The following is a 12,502-nucleotide window of genomic DNA, read 5'->3' as shown; positions in this document are numbered from 1 at the left end:
TATGGCAGAAGATTTTCTGGTGTTCTATTCAAAAAGTCAGGTCAGGCCTAAACACACATAAGCCTAGGGTTTTTAATTTTTTTTTTCATAGACCCCTATAGACCATCTATAGATCCACCAGCGTTGATTTTTTCTAAAACAGTTCCCAATCTTTTATTGACAAATAAGCATGGATTTTTTAATAGTCAATAAGAAGAGATTTGTTGTAATATTAGAGAAGCTTAGTAATTCTTTATAGAACACCAAAATTTTTGTCTTTTTATGAAAATCCTCTGATTGTTTATCCTTTCCGAGATGCTATGTAAAAACAAATCTCTGAAGAAGCAACTCCCAAAACATCCATCAAAATTAAAATCAAATTTGAACAATTTAAAAATCAAAAATATTTTCATTGTTTTTTGCTCCAACTTCTTTGTTTATTTTCCATATTCCATTATTTTATTCTCTTGTTTTAATGTCTATTTTTCTCTTTTTTCTTACTTTTTTGCAGATCCGTTGAACTGATTGCCTTACTGGCCATATCCTGCACATTTTTCTTATTCATGCACACAAATAAACTCAACAGTCGCCTTAAAGAGATGGAAATGAAATTACAGCCATCAGAATTTTCAGCACTCGGTCTGACAGGCAGCAATCATTTGGATGGACCAAGTAAGTTAATCATGTTCATCATTTCCGGAATTCTATCGTTGTTGTTGTTGTTGGCGTTGGTGTTGTTATTGTTTATGCTTTGTAGAGCAGCTAGAGAAAGCCCTGGTCTTGGTGGTTCTGCTGCTGGTGGCAATGTCATTCAGCTACTCGGGGTTTTTTGTGTGGTGTCTGTTAGTCTGCAGAAAGAAACAAAAACAGAAATGTGGGAGTTGAAAGAAAGAAAAAAAAACAGCTCTTGCAAAAATTTATCTTTACTGCAAATTTATGCAATTTTTTTTTTTGTTCTTATGAAAAAAAAACAAAGAAATGAATGGTAGGAAAATTTGTTGTTGTTTCTTTTAACTTGAAGTTAAGAAAAACGAAATAGGGAGCATAAATAAATTTTAATAACATGTCTAAAATCAGTTGCCGAAAGGATAAGAATTTTTGGTCAAAGACAGATATTTTATTTGATATAGAAAAGAAGAGAAAAATCCGCCAAGATTTCATTAAAAAATGGAATTTGTCCTTCCAGGTTCCTTATATTCCATTAGCATTCCCTTAAGTTTGGTGAAATTTGAAGTAGGAACTTGTAATATTATTTCAGAATAACTTAAAATGTTCAATCCTTTCATTCCTTTTTCCAACACCCTTTATTAAATGGTAGTATTTCCATTTCACTATCCCGCTTTTTTACTTCTTTGGAGTACCCTCCAACTGAAATCACATTTTTTTTGCATCTTATGTTGACAGTTTGTCCATCATTTGCCAAAAGTGAATTATTTTTTGTTATGTCCTGCAGTCTTCTTATCCTCGAAAAGTGCGTTCAGAATACAAAAGACGAAAGCAAAAACCAAACAAAGAAAAGATTTGGGAATTAACAAAATTTTCCGATTTTTTTTTCATTCTCCCTCTACACAATTTTTGCTAATGATAATTATGGTTGTTATGTGTGGCAGGCAATTTAAAATTTTAAGTTTCTAAAACACGTTGCCAATATTTAAAACAGGTTGACATAACCTAACATTATTTCGTTGTTAGAAAAATTGTCAACACATGTGTGATCATGGTGTACCTCCATCCTCACATTAAGCTATTTAGTTGTGTACACACGTTGTGTACTATTTACCAAGTTTATTCAGCCGTTAAACGTTGTTTTCTTTTGTGGAATTAACATAAATAAATAAATTGCACAGCAGCCAAAAAAACAAAGCTAACGAGCCAAAATGTTTGTTTGATTTTTATATGTCTGTTTGTTAGTTATTTTCCATATATATGTTTTTTTATGTTTTAGGTACTGAAATAAAAACACAACTATTATGTGGGAAATCAGGTCAGGGATAGCGTATTCTAAACCAACAATAAAAAAATTAGAAACGTAGAGTCGGGTTTAATTAAAAAACCCAGCTAAAGGTAAACATAAAAAATTTGAAATCAGATTTAAATGTTTATGGATATTAATAAATAATTGCTAATTCGAGAAAGCCAATATACGAAGTGTGATCAAAAACTATAGATTTATTTTTTTATGTATTTATTAACTTACATACCGATCATGTCCCCTTCAAAGTGATTTCCCTTAGATATAATACCGTTATACCAAGGGGTTTCCAATCCACAAAAAAACGCTTCCGAAACTCGTTTTCATACCCTTCACCACACTGTGGTACAGGATATTATGTCTTTGTGCATATGTTTGTAACAGGCAAAAGAAATCGAGATAGACCCATGGTTCCTTTTGTGAATATGCAAAGAATCACTTTGTGAGCCGATTTATGCATGTCCGTCCATGTATTTTGTTAACAAAATACTGGTCGCCTTTATGATCCGATTTGGATGAAATTTGGCACAGGTCACTTAATTGGTCCAAGGTCGAACCCTATTGAAATTGGCAAAATTCGGTTCAGATTTAGATATAGCTCCCATATATATTTTCGTCCGATTTAAGGTAAATGGTGCACCAAAGTCCCTATATATCTTTCGATTTGCATGAAATTTGGCATAGCGTACTGAATTAAGTCTAGAACGATGTGTGTTAAATTTTGTGAAAATCGGTTCAGATTTAGATATAGCTTCCATATATATATATATATATATATATATATTCGTCCGTTTTTGGGTAAATAGTGCACCAAAGTCCCTTTGTATCCTTCGATTTGCACGAAATTTCGCATAGCGTGCTGAATAAAGTCTAGAACGATGTGTGTTAAATTTCGTGAAAATCGGTTGAGATTTAGATATAGCTCTCATATATATTTTCGTCCGATTTGCACAAAATTTGGCATAGCGTACTGAATTATGTCTAGAGAGATGTGTGTTAATTTTCGTGAAAATAGATTATATTTTTAACAATTATAGATTATATTTTTAACAACGCGGCGTACCGAATAGCGTGTATCAATTTTGTTATAAATCGTTTTCCATAAATTTTCCCCATGTTACGCAGGCGGCTCTAGATCTGCTCGAACGAAATTAAAGTTAGGATAGGTTGGAGAAAGAGGGAACATAGACATGCAATTGTTAGGATACATATGTATAAAGTCGGCCCAGTCCGACTTTATTACTTTCCTTACTAGTTTGGTATAGGTTTAAGGAAAATAAAAAAAATGGACTTAACCGACTATATGTTGGATACCCACAAAGATGCTCATACGCACAATGTCCTATCGATATAAACGGACGAAATCAAATATGTGATCTACATAAAAATATGTACGATTTTAAATCAACTAATAACCATGTCATTCTGAAATCTACGCAAAATTTCATGTCAATCGGGCAGACTTGAAATCTTTGGTGTATCATTTGGAATCTAACAAGATTATTAATGTGAGCTATATGTAAATGTGTCCCGAATTTAGTCTCAATCGTACTAACCTTGGAAGTTTGGTGTGCCAATTACTTAAATCGGGCGAAAATATATATGGGAGCTATATCTACAATTGATCCGATTTCAATGAAACTTAACACAGTCTATTCTAGACTCAATTCAATACGATGTGAAAAATTTCAATGTTTCAATGGGACAAACTTGTTTGGTGCAACATTTATATAAAATCGGCCGAAAATATATATAGGGGCTATATCTAAATCTGCACCGATTTCATCATAACTTTATACACGTCATTCCAGGCTCAATTTGGTACGATGTGTAAGGTTTCGTCTCAATAGGGCATCATTGTCAAATCGGCCGTAACTAAATATTTGAACTATATCTATATCTGAACCGATTTCAACGAAATTTAACACACGTCATTCTAGACGTAATTGAGAACGCTATGCCAAATTTCGTGAAAATCGAATGATATATACAGACTTTTTTATATGTGCTATAAAAAATTTCGCTTTAATCAGAAATACCATCCTTTTACTTTAAACCGGACGAAATTATATATGGGAGCTACATCTACTTCTGAACCGATTTCGACAAAACTTTAGACACGTGGTGTAATATTATAAAATCAAACTAAACTTTATTTAAAGCTGAACCGATATTTACCAATTTCAATAGGGTTCGTCCTTGGACCAACTAAATGAGCTGTGCCAGAATTTCATCCAATTCGGATCACGATAAAACAAGTAAAAATGATATTAAGTTGGGCGCAGGCGAACTTTTTATACCCTTCATCAGAGGATCACAATCAAAATATCTAAAATTAATGGGGACTCCAAGGAAAATCTCATGTTATGATATGACCTTGAAAATACCGAATACGAAAAATACGTGAGAAAAAAATGATTTAAATTTTGTATTTATCTAATAGTGACGCTACCGTTATATGGGGCTGTAATAAAACGGAGATCAATATTGATTTTTTTTTTTTTTTTTTGGTATTGAGACAGCCAATGAGAAAAATTCTCAAAATAATCAAATGGGTCAATGTTAATATTTTTTAGTGAGATGTGTTGATGCAATTTTTGAACCTATAATATCAAATTACAGCCAATTTGATTGAAAAACGTGTCAAAAATCAACATATTGGGAGGTACCATATTATGGAAGCTACCCTTAAACGTTCGTCAATATTAGTAATTTTTGGTACGGATATGTGGTATTCACTGAGAACCCGAAATACCAAATTACAGCCAATTCGGTTGGAAAACGAGTCAAATAACCCCAAATTCCGGATTATTGGAGGGTATCGTTATATGGGGGCTACCCTGAAACAAGGGAAAATATTTATAATATTTGGTACGGATATGTGTTATTCAATGAGAACCCAAAATACAAAATTACAGCCAATTCTTGTCCAAAATCCCCAAAATATCAAATAATGGGGTGTTCCGTTATATGTGGGATCGATATATCCCATTTTCAATACCAAACATCCTAGGAGTATTAGCAATATATGTGCAAAATTTCAGAGCTCTATGTAAAATATTGCGATCTCTATTGTGATTTCAATAGACAGACGGACATGCGTAAATCAACATACTTGCATGCACTCAGGATGGAAAATTTTGTCTCAGACCGTCATCAAGCATGTTTATATGGAGTTATGTAATTTATTTGCTTTATATCCACCAAGAACCCAAATTAAGTGTCTAAAATGGGGCGGGACCTTTATATGGTGCCTATGTCCAATCTTGAACATATATTGTAGATTTTATTAAGGGGACACTACACCCATCCTCGGTTTCAAAAAATTTAATTTAGTTTTTATACCCTACACAACTATGTTGTCAGGGTATTATAGCTTTGTGCAGCCCCAAAAGTTTGTAACGCCGCCAAATATTAGACCCACCTTTAAGTATACCGATTGTCATATCTCGGTTAGCTGAGTCGATCTAGACATGTGTGTCCGTCCGTCTGTCCATTATAATTTGTAAACACGATACAGGCCACAGTTATGGACCAATCTTCACGAAGTTTTGCATGTAGGATGGGTTCGGCCCAATGAAGACCCCTATTGTTTTTTGTAAAGATCGGTTAATACTAAGGGGATGAAATGGACCAGATACTTAATTTTTGTCGGATTTTCTGGTCGCTCCAGAGGCCGCGATTATGGCCCAAACATCGCGAATTTTTACATGGAGAAGGGGATTGGGCCAGATAATAAGCATGTGTGTTTTGATAAAGATCGGTCAATATTTAGAGGGTCAAATGGACCCTGACTTTTGTGTGAAAAATTACAAAATTTGTATTCTATAGCGTATATATTTACTCCTGAAGGACATAGAGCCGAGAAGTTGATAGTATATCCAAGAGTAGTGGCTTTCCTTTATTTTGATACCAATTATATTGTCGTATGTACTCGGATGTGGAGTGCTTACGTATGCAGATATTATTTAATAATCCATTACCACAGTAGAGGGCGGAAATATAGCGCTGATCGCATTAAAATGTCCCATGAGGTTCTTTTTGGTCAAGTACAACGCCTATAATTTTCGGTGATAATAGTGGACCGGTGATAATTTTGGGATGAAGTGGACCGAAACCTTATTTTTGTGTTTTTTTTTTCGATTCAATCTATAGGCTACAATTATAAGCCGAACATCACAACACAACCCACGGTGAAGGCAATATGGACAAGTAATCACAAGGACTGTTAGTATTTTTCGGAAAATAACTCAGTGTAAAGAAGAGGTGCAGTTGACTTCTAATCGGGCAAGAGGGTGCAACTATTACGAAGTATTACACAGGCTCGGAATAAAGATAGAGTTCTTTGGTAGTTGTGTAGGGTATCGTATGGTCGGCCACGACCGACTATACTGCTCCGCTCACTGGTTTTGATTTAATTCGAATCTACACTTACCAAAAACAACAACAACATTTTGTAAATTATTTTTTATCTCTTTTAAATCTTCAAATACATATAAGTGCAAGGTTACAAACCTTAACATGCATTGGTATTCATTTATCAGACCATTGACAATCTTGAAAATATAAAATCGAAATATATTTCTCTACAATAACCCGGAATACCATGTGGCTAAACCCTTTAAAATACCGAAAATTGGACTGTAGCGAATTGGGCTATATTAAAACGTGAACCCATATGCCCCATTTGCTCTATCTTAAGTATAGCGATATTTATTGTGATTACAGCAGACAGATCTGATCAATTTATAGGGTCTCCGACGAATATTTCGAGGTATTGCAAACGGAATGATTAATTTAATATATAATTCATTCCTGGATCCTATAAAAAAAGCATGCTCTGCTGCGCCTTTATGTTCTTAGTCTTAAAAATCGTCATTTATATATTTGTTACTCCTTGAAAAAATTTACTTTTGGAAAAATAAAATTTACCTAAGAAAAATATTCTTTAAAAACTCATAGCTCTGTCAGGCCTCGAAAAAAATATTATTTAAAAAATCAAAACTCTGAGAGATATTAACAAAATATTCTTTAAAAATCCACTTTCTGTTATGAAATGAAAAAATTAATCAAAAATGACGATGCCCGATGCCAATTTAAAATAATACACAAAATATAGTCATTTGTAATTACCTCAATATATTGATTTTTCTAAAACTCATCGATATAAAAAAAAACCTTTATTATATTTCCTATTGTCTTCTCAAAACTTCGCGAATATTGTTTTAGTTTTGATTTTCTATCAAAATAAACATATGCGATATCCACATAGCATTTATTGTAACCCAGCATCATGCCAACGCCAACAAAAAACCCCTAAACATTGGCAACATAACTTTGCAACTATGTCATAAATGATGGCGGCAAAATGGCTAGCTTGCTTTATTGTGTGTTTTTTTTTCTCAGTCCCTATAGTATTTTAAACTGCACTCTGCAATCACAGCTTGAAATTCCCCCATTGTTCAGGTATTCATACGTTCGTTCGTTAGTTGTTGCATGCCACCAAAATACTGGAAACTGGACACATATTTCAAAAGCAACAACTGCTGGTGCGATGCTGCCACTTGATGATGATCAATATTTATCAAATGTTGGCTGGTGGGAGAATAGTAAAAAAATCAACAAAAACAACAACAATGCAACATAAATGGAACTCCGACTAGTTCTGAACCGAATGGAGTTGGTTGCCCAACAAGTATTGAATATAAATTTGAACGCAGAAATACTGGTACTGGTTAAAATGAAAATGTGGCAACAAATGCTATCAGTACTGTGCTGCCACATAAACAAAACAAAAAGCTGCAAAGTGATAATAAAAAAGATTTTTATGGTCACATAATAATGAAAACGGGTAAAATGAGTAATAGGGTGGAGGGGGATAAAGATCGGTAAATATGGAAGAATATTTATGTACCCTATACGACTGGATTTTTTATACCCTCTATCATAAAGTGCAGCCTATATTAAATTTATCATTCAGTTAGCAACACTGCGAAATATTCAACGGAGACCTCATAATGTGTATATAAACTCGATCAGAATTAAATTCTATGTTCAAGTTTCGGTTAAGCCAAATTTCAGAAGTTTTAAGGTTTAAGCGGCATTTTTCAACAAAATGTTGTATAATTTGGCTTTCCGGGTTTTTGGAGGGAGACTAGAATATATGCAGGAAATTGTCAATATATCTCCATATTTTCCTATTGTCCCCATATATGTCAAATTACAGCCAATTTGATTGTAAAATGTGCACAATAGATAAAAAATACCTTTAAAAGGAGGGACGGTATATGGGAACTAAATCAAAACATGGAGCCAGAGACCCCATTTTTCATACCAGTATACAGTGGTGTTCACAGAATTAAAACATTAACGGTGGTAAACATTTTTTGATCGGCCCTCGCTTCGTTTGAAGTATTTTTGAAAATTTTTTAATTCAGAACACTTCGATATACTGCACTTAAGAGATTTAGTGTAAAAATGGAAAATTATTTCATGCAATTTTTCCATAAATAACGGTTTTTATGAAAATACATCGACTTTGCAGTGGCCATATAATTAAAACATTGTGTGATTTTTTACTTTACTGCATTTTTTGAAAATATTTTTTAAAAAAGCTCTTTAATTTAGTTAAATTATCTAAACTAAGCACCGATAAAATCATTTACTGATAAAAATTTTTGAAAAAAAATCTGTAAAATCTATCAAAATTGTCAAAAATTTGTACAGTACACCTTACATTCAGAAAATAACCCTTATTATAGAAAATAAAGGTCCGAATGCACCAGAAATTGCTAGAATTAGTATAAAACAAAAAATAATTCTCAAAGTAAATAAATATTTGAAATAAAAACTCAAAAATGCGAATTAACCTAAAAGAACTATTCAATTTCGATAGCCTTTATTGAAGAAGGCCGGAATATTTTTGCAGTATGTGAGGAAATATCGATTGATATTGGCATTTATTATATCAAATCGATTGTTCGAGTAGTACAGAATATATTTTATCAAAAAATATACCAGTCACAACAGAAAGAACAGAGATCAACGCCTATGTTGACGAGTAAAAGTTTCTGCCACACAGCAGCATTTTTGATGCTCAACACAAGACTTTAAATATTTGTCAAATTGTAAAATTTTTCTTTCTTTTAGGCTAAAATAGATTAAATGGGCATTATTCTATTCAAAAAATATTATTTTGGAAAAATATTGTCATGTTCAATAGATTTTAAGGGTCAAGAGTTAACCATCAAACATGCTGTTGTGTACCAGAAACGTTTTCTCGTCAACATAGGTGTTGATCTCTGTGCATTCTGTTGTGACTGATAAATTTTTTGATGAAATATATTCTGTACTACTCGAACAATCGATTTGATATAATAAATGCCAATATCAATCGATATTTTCTCACATACTGCAAAAATATTCTGGCCTTCTTCAATAAAGGCTATCGAAATTGAATCGTTCTTTTAGGTTAATTACCATTTTTTGAGTTTTTATTTCAAATATTTATTTATTTTGAGAATTATTTTTTGTTTTCTACTAATTCTAGCAATTTCTGGTGCATTCGGACCTTTATTTTCTATAATAAGGGTTATTTTCTGAATGTAAGGTGTACTGTACCAATTTTTGGCAATTTTGATAGATTTTACAGATTTTTTTCAAAAATTTTTATCAGTAAATGATTTTATCGGTGCTTAGTTTAGATAATTTAACTAAATTAAAGAGCTTTTTTTAAAAAATATTTTCAAAAAATGCAGTAAAGTAAAAAATCACACAATGTTTTAATTATATGGCCACTGCAAAGTCGATGTATTTTCATAAAAACCGTTATTTATGGAAAAATTGCATGAAATAATTTTCCATTTTTACACTAAATCTCTTAAGTGCAGTATATCGAAGTGTTCTGAATTAAAAAAATTTCAAAAATACTTCAATCGAATCGAGGGCTGATCAAAAAATGTTTACCACAGTAAATGTTTTAATTCTGTGACCACCACTGTATGTTTCGATATCAACAATGAGTGAGTGGTTAGGCAGTGTTGAAAGCACGATTTTACCCTTGTAGATCGCTATTAATTTTTAATCGATTTGATAATATAGACCCGGAAATATGTTATAAGATGTTGTATTGCCGATTCAATATAGTAAAGATGAAGATTTTTAATGTCCAATATGGATGTCTCCTAGGCTGTTGGAAAGTATCGCAAATTTAAGATAGAGCTAGATTGCTATGTTGGGTATTGCAAATGAGGAATATAGGTCAATGTTTTGGTGTAGCCTCCCTATAACGGTATCCCCCATATTCGTTATTTTGGGGATTATATTACTTCAGTACGTTGTGTGAATCGGCCTACCTATGGATCTTTTCACGAAGCATAGCAACATTATTCTAGACTTAATTCAGTACTCTATACCAAAATTCGTGCAAATCGAAAGATATATAGGGACTTTGGTGCACCAATTACATAAAATCGAACGAAACTATATATGGGAGCTACATCGAAATCTGAACCGATTTTCACGATACCCAGCACACGTCATTCTAGACTTAATTCAGTACGCTATGACAAATTTCGTGCAAATTGAAAGATATATAGGGACTTTAGTGAACTATTTACCTAAAATCGGACAATACTCTATATGAGAGCTATATCTAAATCTGAACCGATTTTCACGAAACTCAGCACACGTCATTCTAGACTTAATTCAGTACGCTATGACAAATTTCGTGCAAATCGAAAGATATATAGGGACTATGATACACAATTTACCTTAAATCGGACGAAGATATATATGGGAACTATATCTAAATCTAAACCGATTTTCACAAAATTTAACACACATCGTCCTAGGCTTAATTCAGAATGTTATGCCAAATTTCGTGCAAATCGAAGGATATATAGGGACTTTGGTGCACTATTTACCTATAATCGGACAAAAATATATATGGGAGCTATATCGAAATCTGGACCGATTTTCTCGAAACTTGGCACACATTATTCTGGATCTAATTCAGTACTCTGTGCCACATTTCGTGCAAATCGAAAGATGTAGAGGGACTTTGGTGCCCCATTTACCCCACCCATTCTCGATTTTAATTTTTCAAGATTTTCAATGGGCTGGTAAATGAATACAAATGCTTGTTCAGGTTTGTAACTTTGCACATATATAATTGAAGATTTAAAAGAGAAGAAAAATAATTTACAAAAAATTTTTGTTATTGTGTTGTTGTTGTTTTTTTTTTTAATTAAAGAAAAGCCCTTATTTTTGATGGCGGGCATTATAACTCCTCACTGGAACATCGGAATCCGAAAATTCCAACGGTGTTAGAAAGAGTACATGTCTGGCTCTCGTATGAACTAGGATTATTGACTTCGCTCTAAAATTAACAAAATGGTGGACCTTTGAAAAAATATTTTTGGAAAATCGCCGATTTTTTACCAAAAACCAAGTTAAAAAATAAGGAAGATCTTCACCGATTGGCTTTATCCTAGTTCATACCAGAGCTATACACTCCCAGAGAAACGTTGCAAAATTTGGAACCGATTGGATTATTAGTTTTTGAGTTATAGTGCCCGCCATCCGCAAAAAAATGTTTAGAGAAAAACGCGTTTAAAGTTTGAGAAGCCCTTCAGCCGTCACTTGATGCTGACACAATAAATTGGCTATATCTTCAAAAGTTCTTGAGATTTTCACTTGAAACTTTGTAGAGACATTCTTTAATCAGTGTAGATTCGAATTATATCAACAAAAATTTTGACCCCGAGAATGGGGTCCCCTTAAATCGGACGAAAATATGTATGGGAGCTATATCTAAATCTCTACAGATTTTTCTCAATTTCAATAGGATTCGTCCTTGGACCAAATAAGTGAACTGTGCCAAATTTCATCCAAATCGGATCACAAATGCGACCTGTACTTTGTTACCAAAAATACATGGACGGACAGATATGCATAAATCGGCTTAAAAAGTGATTCTATGCATATTCTCAAAAGGAACCATGTGCCTATCTCGTTTCCTTTTGCCTGTTACAAACATATGCACAAAGACATAATACATTGTACCACAGTGTGGTGAAGGGTATAAATATTGGTGCAAGTTTCAGGGTAGCCCCCATATAAAGGCACCCCCAATATTCGGGATTTTGGGGATATCGGACACGATTTCCAATCGATTTGGCTATAATTTGGCATTTTGGGTTCTCATTGAATAACATATATCCGTAGCAAAAATTATTAATACTTGTCGAAGTTTCAGGATAGTCCCCATATGATGGTACCTCCCAATAGTCGGTATTTTGGAGATTTCTTTTGTTTGAAAGAAAAAATTCTTAAATTTGGTATTCTCATTGTCTGTCAAATCTCAGTACTATCTCACAAAATATAAATATTGATCTCCCTTTTTTATAGTCCCATATAAAGTTAGCCCCATTATTATTTTTAGAAAAATCTTACGTATTTTTCGGTATGTTCAAGGTGTTATTATAACATGAGTTTTCTTCTAGGAGCCCCCCTCCTCATGGTGGAGGGTATGCTTGTTTAAAGGATATT

The 12,502-nt window shown here is 33.1% G+C and overlaps 1 protein-coding gene across 1 annotated transcript in view; it reads left to right on the top strand.

Annotated features, from left to right (window-relative positions):
* Positions 1-12,502, top strand: part of LOC133329138 (heparan sulfate 2-O-sulfotransferase pipe-like) — a 176,398-nt gene that overhangs the window by 115,609 nt on the left and 48,287 nt on the right. Inside the window, exon 2 of the mRNA XM_061537636.1 lies at positions 491-651. Within this exon, the coding sequence (XP_061393620.1) occupies positions 491-651 (161 nt within the window). The remainder of the gene's footprint in view (positions 1-490; positions 652-12,502) is intronic.

Source organism: Musca vetustissima, unplaced genomic scaffold (genome assembly GCF_032173495.1).
Source record: "Musca vetustissima isolate MV318-11 ecotype Yass unplaced genomic scaffold, APGP_CSIRO_Mvet_v1 utg7330, whole genome shotgun sequence".
In the NCBI taxonomy this organism is placed as follows: Eukaryota; Metazoa; Arthropoda; class Insecta; order Diptera; family Muscidae; genus Musca; species Musca vetustissima.
The sequence above is the reverse complement of the archived record's forward strand: the minus strand, read 5'-3'. Positions and strand labels throughout refer to the sequence as shown.